General features: G+C 28.3%; 3 protein-coding genes, 2 long non-coding RNA genes and 1 other non-coding gene across 13 annotated transcripts in view; 2 read left to right on the top strand and 4 right to left on the bottom strand.

The window, feature by feature from the left end:
- Positions 1–27,490, bottom strand: part of LOC126918242 (uncharacterized) — a 487,823-nt gene that overhangs the window by 430,041 nt on the left and 30,292 nt on the right. The gene's annotated exons all lie outside the window — the stretch shown is intronic.
- On the bottom strand, positions 76–3,860 carry LOC126917945 (non-homologous end-joining factor 1-like). Of its 4 annotated transcripts, none has more exons than XM_050725428.1 (7): positions 3,363–3,860; positions 2,926–3,244; positions 2,695–2,851; positions 2,376–2,611; positions 400–1,722; positions 245–302; positions 76–171 (listed from the first exon to the last, which is right to left on the bottom strand). In XM_050725428.1, exons 1-5 carry the CDS (start codon positions 3,534–3,536, stop codon positions 1,541–1,543), a joined length of 1,068 nt encoding a protein of 355 aa, XP_050581385.1. In that variant the 5' UTR covers positions 3,537–3,860; the 3' UTR covers positions 76–171; positions 245–302; positions 400–1,540. The 4 variants fall into 4 exon arrangements, with proteins under 4 accessions (XP_050581385.1, XP_050581393.1, XP_050581408.1 ...); XM_050725436.1 differs by having other exon boundaries at positions 2,376–2,608; XM_050725451.1 differs by lacking the exons at positions 76–171; positions 245–302 and having other exon boundaries at positions 1,574–1,722; positions 1,804–2,611.
- Positions 584–655, top strand: Trnap-agg (transfer RNA proline (anticodon AGG)). The gene has a single exon. It is a non-coding gene; the product is annotated as a tRNA-Pro (tRNA).
- Positions 3,991–7,794, bottom strand: LOC126917828 (uncharacterized). Of its 4 annotated transcripts, none has more exons than XM_050725162.1 (6): positions 6,468–7,794; positions 6,039–6,374; positions 5,532–5,818; positions 5,109–5,355; positions 4,249–4,881; positions 3,991–4,171 (listed from the first exon to the last, which is right to left on the bottom strand). In XM_050725162.1, exons 2-6 carry the CDS (start codon positions 6,123–6,125, stop codon positions 4,046–4,048), a joined length of 1,380 nt encoding a protein of 459 aa, XP_050581119.1. In that variant the 5' UTR covers positions 6,126–6,374; positions 6,468–7,794; the 3' UTR covers positions 3,991–4,045. The 4 variants fall into 4 exon arrangements, with proteins under 4 accessions (XP_050581119.1, XP_050581120.1, XP_050581127.1 ...); XM_050725163.1 differs by having other exon boundaries at positions 6,039–6,371; XM_050725170.1 differs by having other exon boundaries at positions 6,970–7,794.
- Positions 9,365–27,490, top strand: part of LOC126917759 (tyrosine kinase receptor Cad96Ca) — a 65,252-nt gene continuing 47,126 nt past the window's right edge. The window contains exon 1 of the mRNA XM_050725023.1: positions 9,365–10,458. Within this exon, the coding sequence (XP_050580980.1) occupies positions 10,341–10,458 (118 nt within the window). The 5' untranslated portion in view covers positions 9,365–10,340. The remainder of the gene's footprint in view (positions 10,459–27,490) is intronic.
- LOC126918162 (uncharacterized) lies at positions 15,715–19,354 on the bottom strand. 2 transcript variants are annotated; one of them, XR_007711254.1, is made up of 4 exons: positions 19,238–19,354; positions 18,773–18,974; positions 17,689–17,894; positions 15,715–16,858 (listed from the first exon to the last, which is right to left on the bottom strand). It is a non-coding gene; the product is annotated as an uncharacterized LOC126918162 (long non-coding RNA). The 2 variants fall into 2 exon arrangements; XR_007711253.1 differs by lacking the exon at positions 19,238–19,354 and having other exon boundaries at positions 18,773–19,083.

Genomic DNA, 27,490 nt, shown 5'->3' with positions numbered 1-27,490 from the left:
CCATAAGTGACAACTTTAATATAAGAAAATATTGTCTCTAACACAAAAAGTAGCAAAATATAAACAAAACAAACCTTGTTGTTGTTTAAACTGAGTGTGGTCAAACTTGGTATACAAGGTAACGTCTTTAGGTCCCGCAGTTTATTATTGTCGAGTATCAATTCCTGTAGTCTGCAGAAGTGTTTAACAGAGCTGATAGAGGTTAGTTCATTATATGACAAATCTAAACTCGTACAATCATTACCAACGACACCCACTAATCCTCCGGGTATCTTTTCTGCTCGTTGTCCCGTATACCAAGCCTAGATAGTGGAAACGACGTGTAAGAGTTTGTATATAGAACAAAGTTCACTAAAACAACACTTCAATTGTCTGCTAATAATAATATAAGTTAATTACCCGCCCACGTCGTACTGTCAATGCACTCCTATTAAAATCTTGTTGGTTCCGTTCCGCCATCTTGCACGTAAAGTACTATATGATGAGAAATTATCATTAAACAATAAGAATGATGATACTTTGAATTGACAGTGAAGTCGCCATTACGAAAGATATTTCTACCAAAGAGTATACTATACAACATGGCTCGTTGGTCTAGGGGTATGATTCTCGCTTAGGGTGCGAGAGGTCCCGGGTTCAAATCCCGGACGAGCCCAGTAGTTATTTTTTTTTAATCATTTTAATTACATTTCATTATTCATAATACATAGCTTCTCACGATATACATAATATAATTTTATTAAAAATAGATTATAGTTTTTAGTATAATAAATAAATAGTAAACAAAAAGACACAGGCAATAGATAATAAATAGTTTATATTTCTATATGCATATATTCTTTTTCGTATAAATTTTACATAAATAATTATTATATTTATTATTATATATTATTTATTTAATAAAATAGTTATTTTTGTAAATCATATGTGCAATTCATACTTCATATTCTGAAGTAACAAATTCATATTTCGTATTCCAGTATGTACAATTTTACATCAAAATAACAAATTTATAGATATATAAATATACAATTGAAGTAATATCCAGAGAAAGGGCTTAAAATTCTATATATATATTAATTAAATGTTATTCAATTATATTTTATATTATTATAAATAATTTATATATACAAATAAAGTTAATTATCATTAATTCATTTGAAATCAGGTTCTATACATACATATATCTTTTTATAATATAAATTTTGTATATCAGAAATTTTTTGTGTTAACAAAATAAGAGGAAGGAAAAAAATTAAAGTAAAAATAAAAAAGAAGATAAAATATAATTTACTGCTTTAAAATCTGTTACTACTCAAGAAATGATTGATGCAAAAAGCCAATGATGTATCATATTCGTCAGTCAATGTACTTTTGGAAGTAAATATAATTAAAATGAAAAATAATATCATTTGGAATTTTTTGATATTAAAAGATAGGAAAAGTTAGAAAACTGTATGTTAAATGACAAAATTATTGTCATTGTTTTGTGCAAAAGTAGGTAAAAGTATAGTTAAAATCTATAAATTAATGTTAAATATCATGTAAGTTTATGATATTCCTTAAAACATTTGCCTAAACACAAACCAGGATTATCTCTACAGCCAGAACAGTAGTAATTAGTTTCTTTCCGTAAACCATTGACAGTGCATTGTCGACACCTTTTCCGTTTTATCTTTTTATTCTCTCGTCTGGGTAACATTTCAGGTAGATGTTCAAGTTCTAGTGAAATAAGACATATATTTTTCTAATAACTTTCAAATAAAATATTATTAATAATATTCAGACGAAAGTTTTCATCACCTCCATTATCTTGTCCTAATGTCATTCTGCTACTTTCACTATCAATTTTATTGTAATTTATATTGCTGTCTTGCATATTATCGTCATTATCATTATCATTATTTCCTATGATGATTTCTTACTTCTCTCATTTATCTTTTAATGGAAGAGCATTTTCATTGTGTCTATAAATCTCTATATTCCTGGTTGTGCTTTTGCATTTTAAATACTTAATGATAACATTAATTTCGTTATAAAGTGTATATGATGCATCATTGGTCATATTGTACAAATAGCCTAGAATTTTAGGACGTACATAATACGTCGTTGGTTTTGAACAAATTAATCTATTATAGGTACTCCATTTTGTATATATTTATTATACACACATATATATATCAAGATCTTTACTATAATTAATCTTTACTAATTTTGTTTTAATTATTGTTTAAGCTAATACATATAGAAGGGGAAAAAGTATTCTAAATATCTATCAATCTTTATTAATTAGCCTTTCCTCTGAATATTATATGTATTTAAAATATTTTCTTATATTTTAGATATTATACTTCACAATATAGAATCATTCAAACCTTTTTTTAACTGTTTAGGCCTATGTACCATATTTGTGGTTCCTGTTTTATTTTTAGTTATTTTCTTGTTAGTTGTATCTTTGCCTTGCTGTTTATTTTCAGAATGTATAGATTCTGTGGTCTTTTGTATAAAAGTATCCTCATGTTTACACATACTGTTATCATCATTTTGAACAGAACTAATAATATTCTGCTCCATTTTGTGCATGTCATCAGCATCATTAACATTGCTACTGCTGTAATATATCAGAAGTTATATAAACTTTTATTGCAACTTTTTAAATTTTCTGCAAAGAAATAATGTTTTGCTCAGTAATACCTTGTAGATTCTCTAGGAATTGTACTACGTTTGTGTAAATTAAGTTTATTATAAAAATTCACCATGCTTTGGAATGCATTTGTGCAATCAATAATATTTGGATTGGAAATAGTTACTTCGAACTGTTCCTCTTTAAAAGGTTTTGTTTCAATATTCTCTGTATCAGTTAACAGAACATGAAATCTTATATTAAAATTATACTTTTAACATAATATGTCAAAGGAAACATACTTCTTATTAATTTTGCACCTTCTGCTTTATATTCAGCAATTTCTTTATCTTTCCTTCTCATTAAATCTAAAAGAAATTTGTGCTGATGAATAATTTCCATCGATGATATACATAGAGGTTTAGTTATAAAATCCCAAAAATCTTCTGATGTTCCTTTTGTTAAATTTAGTTCAAATTTCATTAAACAACGTTCTACTGGAACTTGCAACTCGATATGTTCCACAGTTGCATTGATAATATATTTTGGCATATCGTTAAAAATATTTAATATAATGTCATTATAATCAAGAGCTTTAATATTTAAAAGTCGATTTAACTTCTAAAAGAAACAATTAAATGGAATTTAATTCACTTTGTTTTATAATAAATAATACATTAAAATTATTTAGAATGTAATATAATGTTATAAAGTACATATTGTATAGATATATAATTACCTGACATCTATCCAAAATAATTTCTTTTGTCAATGTGTCAATCCATATTTCAATAAGATTAGTTAGGAAAATTTTAATTATGTCATCTTTTTGTGTAACAGAAACCATGTAAATATCATTATTTATTTCTATATTATTCCATGTATTGTGTTGTTTATATTCATCAGAAATCATGCTGTTTGTTTTATTAATAGAGTAATAGAATTAATAGAGTAATAGAAAAGATTAGAATATCTTTAAAAAATTGTTGAAGCATAAATCATAATGCGTTTTAACGTGCAAAAACATAACCTATCTCGCTGTATCATATGTTTCAGTTTCTTCAAAAATGTCTGTACTTAAAGAGAGTTAGAATTTTTCCGTTCTGATAACGTACATTTTTTCTACATTATATGCTATAAATACTCGCGTTTCTTTTTACTTGATAAGATTTAAATACATTTTGCACTATTACACACACCAAACTATTGCTTTGCAAAATATCTATATTTATATATATAGTGTATACATATACAAACAAAAATAATAACTACGTAAGAAATATTAAAGAATAATATTTACTAAATGTAAAAATAAATAAAAATTAATTAAAAGTACTAAAATTGGAGGAAGTAGAACAAATTTAAAATAGTATAAAAATATTTATTATATAGGAATATATCGAGATATGAAAAATAGAAAAGTTATACATCTTTTTTACTTTTTTTTACAATTCGGATATTAACTGTATGAAATTTTGTATTCGATATATTATTAACTGTGTTATAGTTAATAAATTCTCCTTGTTTAATTTTGTTTTTCGCGTTAGCCTGTAATTAAAAAATGATAATTATAAATTATAATCACGTTACAAGTCTCGTTTCCAAAATTATATTATTGAACAAACCATTTGTTGTGATTCATAAGAAATAATAGACAATGTTTTATTTTTGGATTGTTTCAATTTTGAAATTTCTTTCCAATTAGTAAATGTAACTGGATTATGTTTTTTTAACTTTAACTGATTTGTGTAGAGTTTATCATCACTGAATTTTTCAACTATGCCATGTTTATGTACGTCATCACATTTTTTTAATTTGGGGGTTAACGATTCTTTTGATGTTTTTTTCTTTCTCATCATTAAATGATTATAAATTGAAGAAATACTAGATGATGTTAAATTTGGAGTGTTTGTTTCCGCATTCCTTCGCTGAATGGACGTGTCTTGTTCGTATTTTGATTTCATATTTCTCTCTTCAAGTGTTAGATGACCTTTATCCAAGATTTGTGTTTTTGCTACATACATATGCATATAACTTTTATTTTTGTTTAAATTTGTTACAAAATGATTGTAATAATTACAATTTTTACTGTGCAATTCCTTCGTAATATATTTGTTTTTGCATAAGGTATTGTCAAAATCCTTAACAACTTGCTCAGTCATACACTGCGTTTCAGCATTACTAAAAAGTCTCAATTTTAAACAAAGATTACCTTTACTATCTACATACTGAGATGCTATTGCATGTTTTGAAGCTGCCTATAAAATATAATGACATATAAATTATTTTTATATATTTTATATGAATTAAACATTCACAAGTTAAGACAGTTAAGCTTTATTTTAAAAAAAATATAGTACAAAAATAGTTATATACACACATTATTGCTTATATAAGAGTTTTATGTATATTCTGTGTATATTACTTTTACTAAGTGTATATAAGGATTATAAATTATATAACAAAGTATCTACAAATTACATACCAAACTTTTAAGAAGCTGATGCTTTCTTTGATTTTTCTTTGGTAAATGACTTAATATATCTTTTGTATATGTAGTTATTCTATTTGCAATATCAGTTAAATCATTGTATTCTTTCTTAAGATGCTTAATCAGAGTTTTTGTTTGAGGAAGTTGTATTTCAAATGTATTCTGCTTTAAAAGCATACATGATACACCTACATCTTTTACCAAAACTGCATCAGGGCATTTGCTATCACTTCTATTGCTCCTATAAATAAATAAATAAATAAATATATATATTTATATTATGTATGTATATATATATATATATATATATATATATATATATATATATATATATATATTTATAGGCATTAGTTATATATGTACCTAACAATTAAGGTAAATAGTTAAATATAAACAAAATATAATAACAGGTGTAACCTATAATAGGGGAATTGGCAGCTATCATTAATTGTAGAATTGCACATCTTATCAAAAACATTATTTTCCATTAAAACTGTGTGTCTGTATGCATCTTTATTCATATTATTAGTAGAATTATAATTTGATACACCCATTAGAGCAGTTTGATTAGTAGCATTTCTTTCTGATATTGTGGAAACGAAACTTGTAGCAGGTTCTCCAGAAATAGCAGAATGTTTCTTCATTTGCGGTATAATGTTAATTGATGCATCTCCTGCTTCCGGAGAAGCAATAAGGACACCCATCTCAAAGTGATGATTAGTAAATTATCCAATAATTGTTAAATTACATAGAAGTATCAGTTTTATCATATGTATAAATTTATATCTCTCAATACTGAATATGTATATCATAAAGAAATAAAAAAAATGTCAATAAAGTGATTTACAATAAAACACTATATATATACATAATAGGTAACCAAATAAATAATAGTAGCATAATAAAAATAGCATTATAAATTACCGAAACTCTAAATCTTCTTTGTCCCATTACTGAAAAACACAGGCATGTGTAATGTTTGTATCTCTGCTGGTTTTTAGAAACATCCATTACATTACAAAATCTCAAAGTTACCAATTAATTTTGAGACTTTAACGCCTGAAGAAGGTTATGTTTATATCGTTCAAAATGTATAACAAAATAGAATCATATTTTTTACAGGATTAAGAACAAAATTGCTGTGTTCACATTGATAGTACAATTGGGAATTAACGTAACTAATATACTGTATAGTGCATAGATAATAAGTCTTTTTGCTTAATGAGAATTTATAGCAATCGTAATAGACATATATTACTGCTAAAAAAGAGAAAATGATGTATTAGTAAAAAACTTCCTACAATGTATTTAAATAGTACTTAGTATTTAAAACTTTAAATAGTAATTTCTCACTGTAAAGGAGCACATATAATGACGAACTACATGTTATTTTTTATATATTATGATTTTTCAATGCACAATTCCAATTTTGGTTGACTTAAGATATGTTTTAGTTTCTTTAGAAAAGCACAGCTATAGGATCTTATTGATTTATAATATTGTATATTTCTCAGGTAACATTTCTTCATTGTAGGAATGAAAATTATTTTACTTTATATTTACTTTAAAATTGTGAGGTTTACAGCTATTTTTTTTTTAAATTATACATTGTTGCATATAAAACAATATTTATATTTACAATTAAAATTAATTTTTAAATCAAGTTGAAATATACTTATATAATAATATATTATATAATTGTATATTAGCAAAACCTTATTTTGAAGAAAGAGAAGTGCTTTTCGAAAAATGTAAAAATACATGACATTTATATATTTCTAGAATATTTTATTTAATCGACTTCTGATTACACATACAATATAGGTATTCATTTATTACATGGCTTACTACATACAAAGGTCGTTCTATCTTCTTTGATTAATTTAATTGCTGCCTGTTGAATATAGACTGCAGGACTATGGTCATATAAACAAATCTGGACTCTCGTTAGGGGAAACCAATGTGTCTATTGAGCCGAAGAAATCATGAAAAGCATGAAAAGCAAGAAAAAATCTCATTCTGCGACATTGACCACAGGTGAGAACTGATGAATGATCGTATGTACGATCGTATAAACGGGTCTCAACACCCACTAGGGAAAACTGTCCGAAAATTAATTCCTAAAAAACCAACATTGAAGACAATAAAGTTCTCGTTTTTGCAAGACAGACAAAGAGTGTCTCTATCTGACACTTATAGCATGTCACGCATGCGCAGAGCGAGAACTTTCTTGCTTCCCATGTTGATCTTTCATAATTAGTCACGATTGAATTTTCGGTTGGTTTTCTCTAGGCTTTAGTACATAAACATCGAGATCTGCTTACATGATCGTCTTTGAGACATTCATAGTATAATATATAATATATAATATGTACGTATCATGCATGCGTAGGACGATACCTTTCCTTCCTCTCCATCTTGATCTTCTTCGACTCAAAAAACAGACGGTTTTGTCAATGTTTTCAGTATAGAAGTGTCCAGAACTAGAAGTTTATATTACCGTGTGCAGGACGGAATATTAATTAAAGCAGTGTTTATCCGTGACAGAAAACGTAGCATGTTAACAACCTATGCAACATTTTAAACGTTAACGCTATTCAATATAATATTTAACATTCGTATATATTACCCTATTTTTCTATATGATAGGAATATGTTATTTTAAGTTATATGAGACTAAACAAAAAATTGTGAAGCTATTAAAATATATTGTAAAATATTAAGAAAAAAATAAGTAATGAAAGTAAACACATACAACAGTACCCATTTCATTGTGATTGGCTGGTGCGTTATATCTGTAACTACCTGTAGGTGATTTCCAGGAATTACTGACTGTCTTTTTTTCCGCGAATCGATCGTCTTTCAATGAATTTCGAATTGAAGTGAAAAGCAGTGAGTGCGAATAAGATATGTTAAAAACAGAACTACGGTGTGGCCACAACTAAATAATTTTTGTAGTAGAATTGAATAAATTTTATTTTTCTTCTTTGTATCTATCATACATTTATATACATCTACAAATTTTTAGACTATATATAAAGCAATAGATATTTTTTACATTTTCATTTACATTACATTTTCTTAGTTTAAGAAAAAGAGACAAATTTATTAATAATTTTAGTAATAATTAAATTTAATTCACTTCGTTGTAATTTTTCTCATGAAATCGATAGAACTTTTCACTTTATAAATAACGTATAAATAAAGTATATAAAATTTAGATCTTTTTTTTTAGTTAGAAATAATACTTTAATACGTCGTTCAAAATGGTTAGGAAGTCTCATTATAAATATGAGAACATATTTATTAAAATGTAATATATAAAGAATCGTAAAATTATATTATAATCGTATATTTATATAAAAATATATAAATAATAAAATCGTTATCTATCAACTTATATATATATATACATACACACACACACACATATATATATATTACATACATTATACGTATATTACAGTATACGTGTATATATAGAATAATTGATTTAATTATTAAACTTATTAATAATTTTAAATCACATATTTACATTTCAAATAAAAAATATGTTTTCTTCAATAAATCAATCATTCAATTCAATTGTCTGTTTGAGATAGGTCATAAATTTTTAAAGTACTTATTAAATACACATGCATTACGTATGCACTTAGTATTGAACTTTTTGTACTATATATTACAATGAGCTTTTTTCGCATTATATAATACTGACTATGAACTAAAACGTGGTATTACATAAAACTTAAAGAAATTTCAGAAATATTAATACTGCTTCAAATAAACCATTTTACCTCTCATTTTAATCTACTAAAAAACTTAGAAAGCTAACTTATTGAACTTCTAATTTCATTTGAAATAAATTTTAAATTTTACAAAATATTTCTAAAGCAGTAATTTTTAATTAAAGTTTATCCAAACCTAAAAATAACATAGGAGAACAGGGATAAAATGAATAATAAATCTTAACCTTTGGGATATAAAGAATGGATCAATTTTGTAAGTTAAATTTGCATACCATTATTTTATTAAGTTATATGAACGGTCTTACTTTTCAAGGTACTTTAGTTATTATATATAGATAGGAAATTAAAATTAAATATTCCATAAAATATTCATGATAACAATGATTCTTTAGGCTAGAATTAATCGAATTGTTTGACTAAAAAACTATCGAAGGAAAAGTGCACTACACAATTCTCAAGATACTACGCCAATGGTATGCGTTCTTACAGTTTGATCGGCATGGTTGCCGCGGCACTCGTGAACAGATCGCGTCGCGCCGCAGGTAAAGTCAGTTTGATCCGCGAGCGGCATCGTTGCAGAGTCGAAAGGCTCTAAACGTGAACAATTTCATTTCAAATATGCGCAAGATCGGTTCCTCAAATTTGGGTCAATAATCCAACCAGTAAACTGTCAATTCTTTTCTTAAATTTGAAATCAGTATAAAGTGATCGAGAAACCGATTGACAGGAATATAATGTTGTCCGCGTTAAGGTGAACGAGAATCGTGATGAGCTTGGAGACGACGTTGATGCCTAATACGGCACCGATCGAGGTCGATAGATTCCAAGCGTTTTTCGAAATTCACGTCAGTGACGATTTGCCAACTGCATTCAGTGCATTCGTAATTGGTGTTTTGCTGTAGTCGTTCTAAAAACCTGTGCCGGTTAATTATCCGACTCGAGAGAAAGTCGATGGCTACTTTGCGTGCTTCGACCGGTCGACAGATACTTAACGCGGCGATTCTAACTTGGGTGAAACTTTTCAGCTAGTGTTTTCAACTTATGTGACATTGTACTAATAAAATAAAAAATTTTGGTACTTTACATTAATTAAACTAAAAAGATTCGAATTTGTAACTTAAATTTCATCACAGAAACGTGTGTGTATTGCGGGTAAAGGTGAAAAGTTCGTAAAACATAAAAGAAATCAAGTGTAAAAATTGTTTCGAGATTTTCAAAGGAAACGTTCGTTGTAAATAATCGAGGAATGCGTATTGCACGGATTTGCAATTGTTCCACATCGTACCTAGTGATCGGCATCAGGTATGAAGAATTTGACGGGTCATCGCAAAAAAGAATAACAACAAATGCGTTTGTATAAATGACAAATGCGTGTTTGTATAGACGCGATTGATCGTGCAACCATTTGATAAATGTCATCGAGGGAACTAACTATCGAAGTGTTTCGGTTTACCGTGGCTCGGTTCGAGCATATCGAACCATGTATCGGCGAGTTGAATGCGGTCCCGTTGACATTTCACGTATCGTAGACCAATGTAGCGCGATGTTTGTCAGATTGACCATCGTTATTGCGGCGCTATGCCTGTGGAATGGAGTTGGTAAGAAATAACCTCTTCTACTCATTTTACGTAATTGATCGCGATGATATATTTTAATTAGTATAGGAGTTGCGTTGTGATTACTAGACTGTGAATGGATATACTTTAAATATTTTATTTGTTATTCCAGATTTGTTTTTCTAGATTTGTTTCATCTATTAAATATTATAACGAATTATCACATATTGGATATTTTACATATTTTTGCACCTTTAATTCTGTTACTTTCTTTTGAGTTATTTTCAACCCAATCGTATTTTTCTATCGTTAACAATTTCTTAAATTTAAGGAAAACATGAAATGATCGTTATTGATGTGTGTAAGTTTTCATTTCATGTTTTCGCCAGAGCTTTTATTAAAATATTAAACTTCTTTCTGTTTATGAAGACAATAACGCGATTCAAATACAATTTGAGAATTGCAATAGGTAAACATTTAAGATTAATGAAGTTTAACTAAAGTTCGATTATTTGGTCAATAATCAGAAAATAAATTTTATAGAAACTATTTTAAAAAATCATCATAATGCTCTAATAAAAACATTTGCTTCAGTAGTTGGCAAGTTTTTAACAGTATGGATCATTTTGCATAATTATAATGATTGTATTCATTTGTTATTAAATATGCAAAGCAAATGGAGGATGCTTAGGTATTTTAGTGACATTAAAGCGAAGCATCATTGATCATTCGAAGTTTCGCAAACCATTTTATATACCAGTAATCTACGGTATTTAATCGTATTTGTGGTTTTTTAGCCACGCTTTTGTAGTCTGTACTTTCTAATATATCCCGGAGAAAGCGTCGAAAGACTTCATCCAATGCACGCTTCAAACCAGCGCGAAATCAGAATGTAGAGGAATAAATTCAACGAACAAATGATATATATGTAGATGAATTAATTTGGCACTATTTCATTGTTAAAATGCAATAATAACATAATATTTAAATAATAAATGAAGATGAATATACGTCACAAGTAAATATAAAAAATTAATATTTATATTATATATAAACTGTTGTAAGAGTATAAAAAGATTAGTATATAAATAATTATTTAAAAACAGAATTAATTTAATTTACTTGACAAGAGAATTAAATTCTTTATTGGACTAGCTAGCTTCAGAAAGTTCCACACACATATTATATAGACAATATTGTTTTTATTTATTATATTACATAGTATATGTTATATACTATGCTATTTTTAAGGCAAGTATAATAAACAGGATAATATATATGCTTAAGGCATATTCTACAGGATGCTGCCATGTGTCCATTGGCAATAAATTCGTTACAGCTTTCAACTTATAATAGAAATTCTCATCTGTTATTCCGAGGAATATTGTGGCCTGAAACAGCATATTATAATGTGTGTCACGGAATATTGGTACGTTGTGAAATAATAAATATGAGTTGTCATCTTATGGTGATAACTGTGACAAACTTATCGTTGATGTTTATGACGATGTCTCATAAAAAGATGAAGCAAGTATTATTGACTTCGCTGAATTTAGTCAAAATGATTTTACGCTATATATATTTAACTATAGATAAATTTGGAACTTCCGTGATTAATTTTGAACCAAATGTTTAGTTCTTTTTTTATTTTTTATATAAATAGTTCAATTTTATTAATTTACAAATATTTTGTTCCAAGCGTTATCCTTTAAGATATTTATTTGTTTTATCATTGATACATTAGATTGATAATGTAAATGGTATTTTTCAATCCTATCGAAAATTATATTCACGATATATGATTACGTTTGTTTGCTATTCTTCTTAATTTCTTTTTATTCTGTTTAATTTCTTTCCTTTCTTGCTTCAACGTTAAATGAAAGTTGTGAAATACTTAAGTTTTCTTTCGTGTCTTGATTTTCGAGGAAATTTTCGAAAGTTTGTGGGCGTGTACGCGTGAAATTGCTTAGTGATTCTCCGAATCTTTTTGTATTTTATCTTATAAAAATGTAACTCTTCGTAATAAAAATAATAATAATAATAGTAAAAAGGAATGAAGTTTCTATATTACTGTATAATAGTGATTCCTGGAAGACAAGCTTCTTTTTTAATTATCGAAACACTTAAAAAGTTTGGAAACTTTTTCTTTCTTAAACTCGAAATTCTTGAAGATAAATTTTATATCACCTTTTGAGTACGAGGACTGTAAAATTCTAAGATTAAAGTAAATTTCAAGACTTTCAAATATTTTTTAAAACTATTCCATTCCAAAGAGAAGAACCACTACGTTTTCTCTTACACTAGAAACCACATGTCATAATATTTTCCTTTCTAGTCATATGTCGAAGCAAACTCTACGTCCTATTTTATTTGATTCTCCTTAGTTTTAGCACAAAATATATTTCTTATATCATAAATGAATATATTAGAAATATTCCATTACAGATACGTTATTTGTTACGAAAATATACAAATTCATATAAATTATGAACAGGTTTCGAAAGTAGTTTATCGAGAATATGAGCCAATTGGAATGAAATGTAGAATCCTTCTCAAATACCAAAGAGTTAATACATATCTAAATATTGAACTAAATTTACTTTTTAGTTTTTTTTAATTTTGTAAAGAAGACATAATGCTAGCAATAATATAAATTGATAATAATATAGAATACACATAGAGAACATAGAATAGGATTCTACCGAAAATAAACATATTTATCATTTAGTTAATTCATAATTGAATAAACAAAGTTTGATAGAATCTATATTTAATATAAACAATTTTATACGGATACTGAATTTTATTAAATTTATTTTATATGATAAATTTTATAGTAAGATTATAACGTAAGTTTATAAAGTAAATTTATAAAATTTTATATTGACATTCAGTTTTTCTACATTTGTCTTGTATAATAAATTTTGCAGAAATGTATAAAATTTATTAACATTGATGTATCTAGGCGTGAAAGACTCATCGTATTAAAAGATAAAATTTCTCATATCGATAGAACTTGTAATATGCCAATTGCTTATATTTGGTCTGTAGATTGTTTATCCAGATACGCATTGCTTTATATAATAAATTTTGCAGCAAGGCATTAAATCTATTAAAAATTATTTATTCATGAAATATCCAATATTGAAAGATAAGATTCTTCGTGTCGATAGAATTTCTAATACTCTAACTGCATTCAGCATTGTATCTAGTCTCCAAGGTATTTAGCCAGGTGTACACGTTGCACCTACGCGACATTCCTTTCGTATAGCATTAAATTGCCGCCTTCGACAAGATTCTGCCTGTTATTCATCCTCCGAACGATTCCTTTCTCTTTGACATCGATATCACAAATAAAAAGGTGATCGCAAAAATCGCCATCAAGCGTGTCGATCGCGTTGCGGTACGGTTAAATAAGACAGAAAGGAGATTGGCAACGCGTGAAGCAGATTAATTTGCATGCGCAAACCCGTCACGTCATGGAATCCAAGCCTATGATTTACAGATTTAAATACGGATTTTCCAACTACGACACGACGGCGAGTGTTGGTTAGCAATGTTGGATTCTCTTATGAACGAGTCTGCACGAGTGATTTAGACTGGTGAAGGGTACAGGTGAAAGTTGCTTAAAACATTTATCCAATTTATCCTACTCATAGTTTGTTTTATCGCTTTGTTTCTTTCATTCGCTCTCGATCTTCCTCTATCTTTCTTTGAACATTAATTTTGGGCGTGAATTTTTTTATTGATTGTTATAGACATAGATTTTAAAAAGCAAGTCTTTTTAACGCAGTCTTCTTTCTTAGAGCGTTAACTTTAAGCGTGAAAATTGGAAAATGAATTGTCTGTGACTATTAGAGACATACATTCTTAAAGAAAAATTTGTTTTATCGGCGTTTTCTTTTGTTTTCCCATTTTTCTTTCTTCCCCTATAATCATGATAGTTATGTTTCATTATAGTATTAATATAATTTTAAAAAGTTTCATATAACGCACATAATATACGTTATTATACCCATAAAAATGTTATCGTATCTATAAGTGTTCGAGGACTTTTGTAAGGTACTGTGAGTTAAATTTAGTTTAATGTACAGTTATGTATAGTGTTTTAGTTATATGTAAGTTTAGTCTAGTTGAATGTTTCAAATTCGTTTAATAATCTTTAGTGTATATTTAATGATGTTTGTATTGCTGTATTACGATTTATAAAAAACTACTTATTCGATTGCTGTACTTTTAAACACGAAGAAATAATCGTAATTAACAGGAAGCTGTAGAATTCAATAGATGGATCATCGTTTAATGGCATGTTAAGTTATGTTTTGATCGTTTATGTGCTTATATGAAATAAAGTAAACAACAGTTAAACAACTAATGAATTTTAAAAATTAGTAGAGGTGTAATCATAGGAAATAGATAAATAAAATTTGAGATATAAACAATATCAAATTGGAAAATAGGAAAAGATGGATAGACGAAGATTCATTTATGGTATAAAAACACATTAAAAGAATGCTTATAATAATGTTCATTACTGTAAAAAGTAACGGTGATTGGTTCGACTATACAATAGAGCAACGGCATCCATACAATGAAAGGAGAAACGTGTCAAAGTTGTATAAATTAAGAATTTGTGCTCTGGCCCGTAATTACAAAAGTGAATTATCAAGGGAGTGGAATTCTCACGAAATTGTTTTTGGTGTAGCGAACGGTAATTTCAAGTTTATTCTATATTTGTGAATATCTTCTTAGTTTCCTGTAATACGAATAATTGGTATTTCTAAAAAATATATACCGATGAACATTCTGTTTATTCAAAAATTTTTATTGTATATTGTTTAAAAACTATAAAATACTAACGAAAAAGATACAGGTTTTTGTTTAATTTTCTCATGATTTATAAAAATTGTATCAACTTATAATGTGTTAAAATTATTACTGAATGTTTTCTTTAATGTTTCTTAACAAGTCAAAAAATTGCAGTTTTTTGCAAGTATATTTATGTCTTGCCACAAGTGTCTATTAATTGTAAAAAAGAGACCACAAAATATCGCTTAACTTAGTTTCATATTGCTAATATGATATTATTATTAGTAACATTCAGTTTGACGTATTTCTTTCGTAAAATAGATATTTCATTACTAATTAAGAGACTCAGTGAATGAAAGATACATATAAAATAATTTTGCATTTGAAGAAACTATACGTAAAATTAGATTTTAGATTAGACTTTAGAAGTAGATCATATTATTAGTCGAAAGGGTTTGCTAATTCATAACAATATCGTTTAGACAAATGTACAGTTATGTATAAGTATATTACGTACATTATATACATAAGTAATCGTCTACTTATTTTATTTGTAGGAAAAGAATTGTTCTATTATATCAAGCCTTCCTATTGAATTTTACTTCACTTTATTAGAATCGTATTCGAATATATTGCAGTATTTACGTTCATACTGTCACAATTATCCGCATACTGTACAAAACCGTTTAAAAAGATATTTGTTTAACTTTGATAAGATGTAATTTTGCCACATGATTATAGGTAAAAAAGAATAACAATATACCACAAAACAATGAAACCATAAGAACATTGTAGTTATATATAATTAAACATTATGATAATCAAACTAATATGCAATAATAAAATCGATGTACATGTTTATCAAAGATTATGGAATTACTTTGCTATTTCAATAGATCCGTATCTATCGAGCTATTAGAATTTCATTGATTGTTTAATTTCCAAACTATGAATTAGATAAAAAATGTTTTCCTAAACTGATACATATTTAAAATCAGTGAGTAGATCGACGTTATCGTGGAGAAAGAAATATATTGATTATTATTATTAAATATTTTCTTCTAATAGATAATATATGTTTATAGTCTGTTAACTAGGTAATAAAATAGTAAATATTGCTCTTACGTATTTACTTATTAATTTATACATTTTGGTAAAATTTATATACTAATGCTACAAATCCGCCGAAAATTTTTGAGGAATAATTTTTTTTCTCGTTTATTAGTTAAAGAAAAAGAAGCTTAAAACTCAATGTTAGCATTGAAATTTTCCAAAAATCAATCTCGTTATCTAAAACGAAATCCAACGTTTCCGAACAGAGTTAAATAGAAAGTCGTCGTCGCAACTTGTGAAAGAGACTTGCACCTAGAATTCTTTTAACCCACTCTTTCGTGAAACTGAGGTTGAAGGTACATACTATGTATGTACTTATGCCCGTGAAAGAAAGAACAGCTACTTAATCGATAACCGATAACAGTTGCGACATGATTGCCAAGATGCATGACTCGAGGTAGTCGAAGAATGCAAAGAGATCGTCGGATAAACTTGCGGCTATCCAATTTACACGTTCCGAGTTTGCGTTAATAGATAGACGAATGAAGAGTGTCACAACATGTAACAGCCAAGCTTTGTCCTATAACCAAGGTAAAAGTGTTATACAAATGTAGATCATTTAAAGTTTTATTAACAAGTTATAGTAAAAATACGAAATACAAAGAGAACGGATTTTTAAATTGAGTATAGAAATTCTTCCATTTCCGATTCATGTAACAAGCTTTTGTAATTTATCTCGAAATGGAATATTCATAGGAAAATGAAAACTTATTTTATTTATGCTTTGAAATAATATTTACGTAATTTTTACACGTTAAGTTACTCCTTCATTATTAATGGAGCAATGAACCAATCGATTTCTTATATGAGTTTATCACACGTGTTAAAATACTTTGATATGGAACTGGTTCATGGAAGTATTGAAACACTTGTAGAAATTTTTTATGAATATGCAAAATTTTTTGAGATTATATTAATAAAGTGTGAAACAAATCTGAAAATGTATATACTAAAAGAGACAGGATACTTAATGTAAGTAGCTTAATATTCTATAAGACTGTCTTTAACATTTATTAACATTTATTTATTATGTTTAATTCATGCCTCATACCTACTAATCGTTTACTAATTATATGTTTCCAATAAACATTCTGTTGCTCTACATTTTCATATTAGTTTCAAATTTTATTAATATAATCATGGCAGTTGTGCCTCATTATTAAAGCTTTCCTATACTCGTATAGTCTCGTAAGTCACTGTATGTCTTTGCAGTATAGGATATTCTTGACGCGATTTTATGACGTATGGCAACGGTGCTCTTCGTTAAAAGAACGCATTAGGAAAGTTTATTTCGCTTGCTCCGAACAGGCGTGCGTTCTTTCTCATCGTATACTTCGCACGCTTGCCTACCTTTCTTCATTGTTGCTTTGAACTGCACGTGTTTCCTGTTTAGATGTTCCTTACAGCTTCAGAGACATTTTTCTGTCTCCCGATTTCTTTCCTGTTTTCGTTTGTTCTACTTGTTCATCTTCTTCTCTATCACGTACGTACATGTTGCTTAAGATTCTCTTTGTTCGACAAAAAGATAATTGGAATTCATTTTTTTGTGAATTGCTCTGTGAAAAACGTCGTGTTAGAGTATAGGAAAGTAAAAATGAATGTTAATCTTTCCAGAACCGAATTTGTTTTTTTTTTTTTACCAGTTATTCATAGTAGAAACGCATCGTAGAATTGGTTTCTGTAAGGAACCTATAATGCATTAAATAGAGATCGGTTTTATTGGAAATAAATATATTTATCGTTTAGTTAATAATTTATTTAAGATACGATTTGAATAGAATCGGAGTTTCGATTAGATTTATAATATATCTGTATGACTAAGTATGTATAGATATTCCTATTCTGTTTGAATAAAATATCATTTTGTATAAATAATTTTGTAGTTTAATTATTACTTTTAATTGTAATTCTTATGATCGTATCAATGTATTACAAAAAGAGTAACAAAATATCAATAAGTTTTATTTACGTATAATAATCCAATGATCCAAAATGATCATTTTCTCAGCTAAATGCATGTAAGAAATAGGATTGCTTTAAACGTGCATTATGTGATACTATAAGTACCTATTTTATATTCTTAAAAAGTTTATAATGTACTCTAAGGATATTAAATATTATCACAGTCATATTTTTTAAAATACATAGTAGAAAATAATCCTTTATTCTGCAAAGGTTCATTTAGAAAAAGTTTTCTTCAATTTTATTTTATTATAAGAAGAGGAATATTGCTAGAAATTTGTATAAATAATTATATATATATAAGGTTCAATAATTGGATAATTCAGGGATTGATTCTGAAGTCTGAAAATCGAGTTTTTTTATTGAAGTAATTAGATAAAATACAAAAATAAACAACAATTAATATGCGTCTATAACAATAAATAACAATAATTATATACGGGAAATAACAAGTCTTTGGTACAATGTTTACCTGAAAATCGAGAATCGATTTTCAACGTCCTGAGCTACCGATCTTTCTTCTTCAGTCTTTAAAATCTTAAATAACTATTCTGTAACCTTGTCTGTCTCTAATGTAACTCTCTGTCCGTCCGTTTGGGAAAAACGTGCTTCTTCAAATGGTCGTCCGTAAAACAAAGGAAGATCGCTCTGTCCGTGAAACACAGCCTGTCGTGCTACCCGTAAAACAAAAAGAATCCTTATCCTACATGAACTCTAGGGAGTTTACATATATTTATATATATAATTATAGAAACATAGAATTTTCATTTCTTTGCAAAATTCCACTGTTGCACATCACAAAAGCCTACAAGTCACTTAACTTTTTAAATTTTGAAAAATTGAAAAGATAAGGAAAAAAAGTAAAGAAAAAGACAATTTCTATCAGACTCCAGAGATTTCTTTTACGTCAATATATGTTTAACACACTAAACTATACCTTAAAAATCTTTTGTCTTCTATTGTCCCAAGAAAATCTCAAATGTTTGAAAAACTTCTTAGAAATTTCCTTAATAAAAGAATAATCGGTCGTGTATCGTCGATAAACGAGCGCCCGTTTGCTAAACTAAAAGAACGCATGACTGGTAACCCGCAAACTCGTACTTTAATCGATAATCCAGGAATGTGTTCCGGGAACGATTTTTCCACACTTTTTCTGCTACTTGTTGCAACGGTTTTCCTTCGCGAATGAAGACGAGCAAGCACGGCCGTGATAGCTTTTTTCAACGTAAGGAATTTAAGCGAAAAAATGTTCAACGAAGCTGTGTGACAAAATAAAGCGGCGGACGACTCGGCTACTCGCCAGATGAATTAACGTTTAAAACAGCCGGCCACATAATCGGGTCGCCAGACACCAAACAAGAACTCGCATCCAACCTTCACCGATAATCGCTTGCCTGCAGAAGGCCTGGTCGAAATACACGTTATTCTTGAAGAACCTCATTATGCTTTCCTACAGATTTTCATCACTTAATGTTTGTGAAAATTGTTGAGTATTAATATACAGTGAGGAACAAATAAAATACTGGCATAAGCCAAATTTTCTTTTAAAATACCATATAAATTCTTTATAGGATATAGTTTTCAAATTTAAAGTTCAAGTATATCGTACCATAATTTATTATCGTTGAGTAGATATACAATAAAAATAAATAATAATAAATACATAATATGTGCGAACTATTTCAAAAGAAAATATAAAATTTCAATTATTGTAAAACCGATACGAACATTGACTTTGAGCTCGTTTTAGGAACAATAAAATTAGGATATAACATTTATAATGTTAGAAATTATATTTTTCAGGAAAATTAAATAAGTTGCGTAGAGTATACAAGCTTTCCTTAAAGCTATTCTGTGCCAATATTTTATTTGTACTGTTACATCCAGTTTCTGTCTTCTGGATAAATATAACGGTAATTATTTGGAACAGGAGCGACCTCACCGATTTCAGTGACCTTGAAATATGTTGTCAAGGTCATCATTCTGAACAACTTTTTCCTATACGTGTAACCACCACTCGGTCTTAGTTCCCGAGATGCCGGGGAAAAACTGTCGGTACCATTACAGTAAATTCTGCCCATATGTGTAAATCTGTGACACAGTACAAGCGTAGCTGACACGTTGATCGTTTCGTTAACCACTTAGTCATCTATTTACATCTGTCAACTATCGAACTCTTCATCTTTGTATTATATTTTACGAATTTAGACCTCCTTCACAACTGCATATACGAGGCTGTAAGAAGCGTCTTCGAAAATTTTATTTTAACGCCCCATACGTTACTTATTTTCTCCACTGGCTTATAAAAATCAGCGTAGTAGCAATATCAGTAGATTATCAATTTCGCATACGAGCAAAGGTGGTCCGATTTTTGACCAAAACAGTTTTTTCTTCGAGATTCCTTGCTTACATGCCCCGCTCACGTGTGAGATTGGTATCTGGTTGGACTAGATTTTTACGAACGAGCGGAGTGAACGAGCAACGCGTGCGATGATGAAGTAAAATTTTCGAAGGCATCTTTTACAGTTTCGCATATGCTATTGTGGACGAGGCTTTCGTTGAAGCTGTTTATTTAGATTTACCGTCGACATAAATTTCACAATCGAATAACTGCGTTTTTCAATATATTTGCATAAATATTTCCAGTTATATAGCATAATAGTAAAACTTGACAAATTTAACTTAAAATTAACTTCAATTTAATTTAAGTCTAACCCAAATGCTACACATCATTGAATATATATATATTTTCTTCTTTTTATTTATTAGAATATTTACAATCAATTCTCGTTGAGAATTTTCAGTAACTTCATTTGGCATGATACAATGACATGGTTTATAATAGTTTATATTGTTGGTTCTAGTAGAATCTAAGGATTTAATCTAAAGGGTATTTTCTTTTTAGTCTGCGGATCTGATGCGTTATGTCAAGTAGTTTGAATGACTAATCTGTTGCGGTGGTTGTTGACTCTTGCGTTGTATCTGCTTCTGGATTTGTATATTTCATCTTTGACTGTGGGTATCTTGAGGTCGCGGTGGATTGTTTCGTTGGTAACATACCAGGATGCATTTATTAGGGATCTTGGCGTTTTCGATTGGAAGCGTTGAATTAGTTCAATGTTGGAATTACTTGCTGTTCCCCATAGTTGGATTCCGTAGATCCAGACAGGTTTTATTACGGTCTTATAGAGCGTAATTTTGTTCTGCGTGCTTAATATAATTTTGTTGGAGCGACGGCCAATGAGCCAATAAAATTTTTTGAGTTTGTCCCTGAGTTGCTTCGATTTGTCTATGATGTATTGAATATATAGGGTCAAAAATATTTTTGCCTACATTTCGGAATGTATAGGAAAAAGTTGTTCATTATGATGACCTTGACAACGTATTTCAAGATCATTGAAATCGGGGAGATCGCGTTGAAAATATAATGTAACGAACATCAATATGATTAATAAGAAAATAATAAACTATTCTATTAAATTCTATTACAATAAATTTCTTTGGATTTCTTTAAAAATTATCAACGATCGTTCTTTTTATGTGAAACATATACTTAATTGATGTTATAAGCTTTGTTACGTTATCTATTTGCAAATGGATTAAATAATCCTTTACTCCGTCACTCTAAAGTCCTTATCCTTTTATGAAAGAATTGCAATTATATAAAAATACATCTATTTATATACATCTAATTATACATAGAATGTGTAGACAAGCGGAACTACTTGAAAGGAAGGGGAGAAGGAGCAAGCCAAAATTTATTAGCCAGAGCGAAATGCGGAAACCGAGAGGAAGATAGCAATTTATGAAGAGAGGAGAAAGATAGGCTACGCGGCATATGTGAATTGAACATAGGCATACTAAAACATCTGGTGGAAGATTGCATTTACATAGAAATAACTGAGCTGGCACTGAATGAGATACGAAACGCGGAGGCCATGATAGATTGGTTCAGAAGAGTAGCTCAATTAAGAGAGAAAAAAGTGAGAGAGAGGAAATAACAACGATGTCAAAAGGAAATTGTAGTGATAATGCCGTGCCAATAATAGATTCTCTCGTGATCGTTGGCTACAGATGAAGATTTAAATGGCAATAAGTTTAGATGTAAATGGATGCGTGAGGATCAGAGAGTGTGAGATGAGTAAGCGTGAGTTCATTGGATACATCAAGTATACTGTATTATACATGTAATTCAGGTTTATTTTTTGACCGCGAGATCCAAATGAAACATATAGTTAGTATATTTAAATTATACTTATAATGATTGCTGATTATAATTATAATGATCGAATATATTGTTTATTATAATAGTATTGTCTAAACATTGCAATAATAGTACAGTAAATGCTCCAATAATTTTAAATATCGTAAACCTGAATGAAATTGGAAAAATTTCTGCTCCGTCATAAAAGGAGAATTTTAAAATGTGTATAAATATGAACAAAGAATTCTTTTGTGAAGCACTCAAATGTTCATTTTTCCTTCAGTGTTGTCGTTAAATGATATATCTGATTATCATAAATAATATTTAGCTATATTATTTGTAACTTTTTCCACTGCAGTCAATATAAATAATGCTTCTATAATAGATATTCCTTAAAATGTAACACCTAAAGGTGACGAAAATATATTTGTTTAATTATAAAAAACTTATTTTTTAATATATTTTTTGATTAAAAATAATGGTTTTATGAACTTTTTGTACTTTTTAGAAGATTTCCTTTTTCTTTACCAAAATAATTTACAAAGCTATTATTAATTATGTATGACGATCAGCTTTTATGTTATTCTTGAGATAAGATACTATTCGTGTAGAATAAAAGAACAGTTAGTAGCATATATTTACTTACTTACCTTACTTACTTACATATATAAAAAGTAGCGGTATTTCTGCGAATCTAATTGGTGTTTGAGAGGAATTTTAATGAATAGACCTTTACGCATATATTTTTTAATTGTTCGTCGTATTAGAATGTTAAAATCATTGTTATTAGTTATGAAACATGAAGATATATTTCTGAAGAAAATAGCGAAAAGTTTCAGTTTTCTGTTACATTAAAGTTCATATATTAGATTTATCATAGAAAACACTTCATTTTCGTTTATATAAAAATTCAACATCAATTATTAAATAAAACAAAAAATGCTCCAATTCTAAGTTTCTATTTTATCCTTTGCTTTTTCAGGTGATACTTTTTATGTTAACAAATCATCGATACTTCACTAATTATATTTATATAATTAGAAATGAAATTATATGCCATGAGAAATGGAAAATATATTTATCATACATTATTCCATATCATTTTAATCTGTAATTAATGTGTTTTTTTCAAACTAAAGGATTTGTATTACTCATATAATTGTAGATAAAAGGTAGAATAAAACTGGTAGTAGATGATGTAACGCATTATTGTAAAATGAAAATTAAACACTAAACAATTTAACATTTTATGCGTTATGTTATTACTAAAAAAAAATTATACTAAAATATGAACGTTACAAAATTATAATTTAATTAGGTAGCGTTTTTCTCTTGATTATAGTGAGTATAGCATTTTTTAAATTATTAAAAATTATTAAGAAATTAATAGTATTAGAATAATATTTGGGTAATATTAAAAACAAATTTTTGTTTATGTATGTGAAAATTATAACTATATAATAACTATCTTCGTCTGAAATGAAAACCTGTTACACGTATACTGTATAACAATTCATTAAAAAGGTTCATTCTTGTGTCAGCATTCATGTCTCTGAGAAAGATGCATATTTCGTTGTGCGTGCAATAATTCAGGCTTGTTTCATACAGTTTCCATGAAGCTTCATGTAGCACATAATTGACTTCTATATAACGCATTTACGTATTAAATAAAACATTATTAACACATGTGATACAATGTAGATGAATCATAATGTAAATAATTAATTCTTAGACTGTGGAAGTTTATGCATAGATGTTATGCAAAAATGCATCTTAAATGCAAAATGTAGGTATATAATATTCAAAAAATATATAAAATAAAATAAAAGTGTATAAAGTATAATGATCGTTGTAATATTTAGTAAGTGAAACAAATTTTCGCACGAGTCCAATGTTTTTAATTGTCTTCATAAAAATATTAGGTCATCCCATAAGTTCGTGCCGTTTTTCGAGCGGTTATATATGTTAAGATTGTTTACATACCTTTCAGTTTCATGAAGAAATGTAATCCCCCTCTCGTTGTACAACTTCTTCCCATTTTTCATTATTCCGTCTCGATAAAAGTTCTCTTGTTTTTCTTTAAAATATGAAATGTATACACAAAGGTCCGCACGAACTTATGGGATGACCTAATATAAATTTACATAAAATCCTCAGTCTATTGATTATATATATAGATATATAGTTTACAAACACAATTAGTTACAAAAGTTTATATACATCATTGTTATATGATCACTTATACTTACATATCAATATAAAATGGCTCTGCATTTTCCGTATTTTCAAAAAGTTTTAAAATAATACAAACGTTTAACGTACAAAAACTTTCAGATGAAATTAGGTATAAGCTAGATATTTAAAAATCCTTAATTTATTAATGTCTATTTTAAGGAACCTAATATATTTTGGATAAGAAGATATAATGCTACATTTAAAAAAATCATCTTCATTTCGAAATCCTCTTTGCTGCTCTTGCAAAAGAATTATTAATATCATTTAATCATTTATTAATACCCGGATATGTTTAATAGACTTTTAAAAAATAACAATGCTCTTCGCAGCAATATCATAAAGCTATAACTTTTGTCTGTTATTCCTAAATAGCTACTCTCAAGATTCGAAAGTGTTTCGTATGTCAGACGCAGTTCTTTAATCTTGAGAATAAATTACAAAACGGACACTCTGTAATAGTTGAATCACAGTTATAGACAGTTATTCTCAGATACAAATGTCAATTTGTAATAATTTTTCTATCAAATGAATACGTACTTTTAGAGTTAAATATTCGCGAATCAGTCGCGACGTCTGATCATAAGACTGACTATTATCAACCGAATCTATTGATCGACGCCTCATTCCTTGTCAGTACGTTCTGAGTCAAGACTTATGCCTTTGTATTGCCTTTGCATTTAAGTAAAATCAATTCGTAACGCAACATATTAATTAAAACTTAAAATTAAATTAATTTATACAAATTATTAATTATACTACAAAGTTAAGTTTACGATGAACCTAATACCTAATCTTACTTTAATATTCAATTAAATTTGAATAATTATAAGGCATGTTATTTTGTAATATGATTTGATTTAAGTTAATTTGATTCAAATATAAGCCAGAAAGTATTACTATCCGTACATTTCAATGTCATAGTATAAGTCTAATAATACTCTAACAATCTATAAAATATCCAAACAAAAAAGCCATTATGCTATTCGAATATTTGAGCCGTTCTCCTTTTTCGCCCTTTCCTTCTTTGTCTTCCTCTTCTTGGCAATTTCCCTCTCATATTCTCGTCTATCGCGCACTTTGATATTTTGTTTCGCCTTCAGCATCTCTATCCCCTCCTCTAGTTGCCTCTCCACTCCTAGACCGTTCAGTTATTCCAGCAACTCCTTATCTATTTTTATCCATGTTATCCATTTCTTTTTAAGCAAGAAAGTATTCAATTTGTAAAGTTATAGCGATAAATATATTTTGAAAACCATAGAAAAACAAATATGTTACAAAAATTATGTAAAAACAAATATACTGCATAATAAATATTTTAGTTCGAGTATGAAATTAATATGAATTTAAGTAATGCAGAAATTATGTGAGAAAGGAATGTTTATTTTCATGGAGATATTTTAACTGAAAAAGAGAATTAAGAAGCAATACCTTCGGTGATCGGCAGCATAAAACCTTGAAATCTTTTCATCAGATTGCCTTGAACGGGTCTTGAAGTATCTATATGTGCCTTGTAACATTATATTCTGGCATAAATATATGTTTCGTGGTTTTATGAGTGCAAACAAGTTAAAATTTCACAAGCTTTTTCTTGTTTCAGTTGCCTTACATGGGATACAAATCTCATTTATTATTTGACATATTACGTTCACAAAGTTATTTAATTATAATAATACAAAATGCATAAATGTTAATTGAATAATTTATTGAAGTAAAAATTACCATAGTATACAGCTTGAAGCTTTTAAAAAAGTAGGAGAGAGAGAAAAACGTAATTAACTAGTCTAAATCGAATTTAATTTAAGGAAACAATGATGATTATGTGTTTCATATTGTTTTACAGAACATATCTTTATACCGCTTTGAAATTAAATATGAAAAACGAAACAATTTAAAGGTTAAGATATTCAATTCAATTTCATGATTCTGGGAATGAGCTATTATCAGTATTCTAAAAGTTGCGAAAAATATTATATATTCCTGAATTGCAAAATTCATGTTTTACACGTATCTTATTCATAGAAATTAGTAAATAAAAAACACTGTTAATATTCCTGATAAAATAATAATTTTTTATCTCTCTGACAATTAATTTAGTACAAATATTTGCACATACATTTTAAAACTGTCACTCACAAATGTCGCTCATTCTAGATTTATTTTACATAAAATTTATAACAGTTTAATCTGTAAGCAAGTAAAGGAAAATATAAGCTATCGAAATTACTTATAAGGAGGAAAAAATATGTCAAAAAAATATATTCCTTTCGCCAAACATTTGCACGTTAAATAAAAGGATTCGCGCAATTCGTCTCTAAATGAATTTTTCGTGCGTGTCGCCGTGCATGAAAGTGAAGCGTCATGCTAAGGAATATTTAAGGACCGACGATGACCTCACCGAAGTGAAAGTTCTCCGATTCAGTTCCTTGTAGTCGTTAAATGAGCAAAAGGTAAAAAGCAGAGAAAAAAGGTTCGCACGGCCTCTTTCGATTCCCCATAAGCCTCCAATGTATCCACTTCCGGAAGGTAACACGTTCCTTATTGACGTTATGACCTTGGTCGATCCCACGAAATCGATCGTTTCGAAATACCAGCCTATAATTAACAGTTTCTCTGTCTTCTTCTTTCCGTCATAGCGCAACTTCAAACGATACGATAAAATTATTATACGTTGTGAGACTGTCATAGATAATGAACGATATTAAATTATGCTTCTTTTCGTTTTCAGCGAAGCAACTTCCTCCCCGGGCATTT

Source organism: Bombus affinis, chromosome 1, assembly GCF_024516045.1.
Source record: "Bombus affinis isolate iyBomAffi1 chromosome 1, iyBomAffi1.2, whole genome shotgun sequence".
NCBI classification, from domain to species: Eukaryota; Metazoa; Arthropoda; class Insecta; order Hymenoptera; family Apidae; genus Bombus; species Bombus affinis.
Note: the sequence above shows the minus strand (reverse complement) of the source record. Positions and strands in the feature narration are given on the sequence as shown.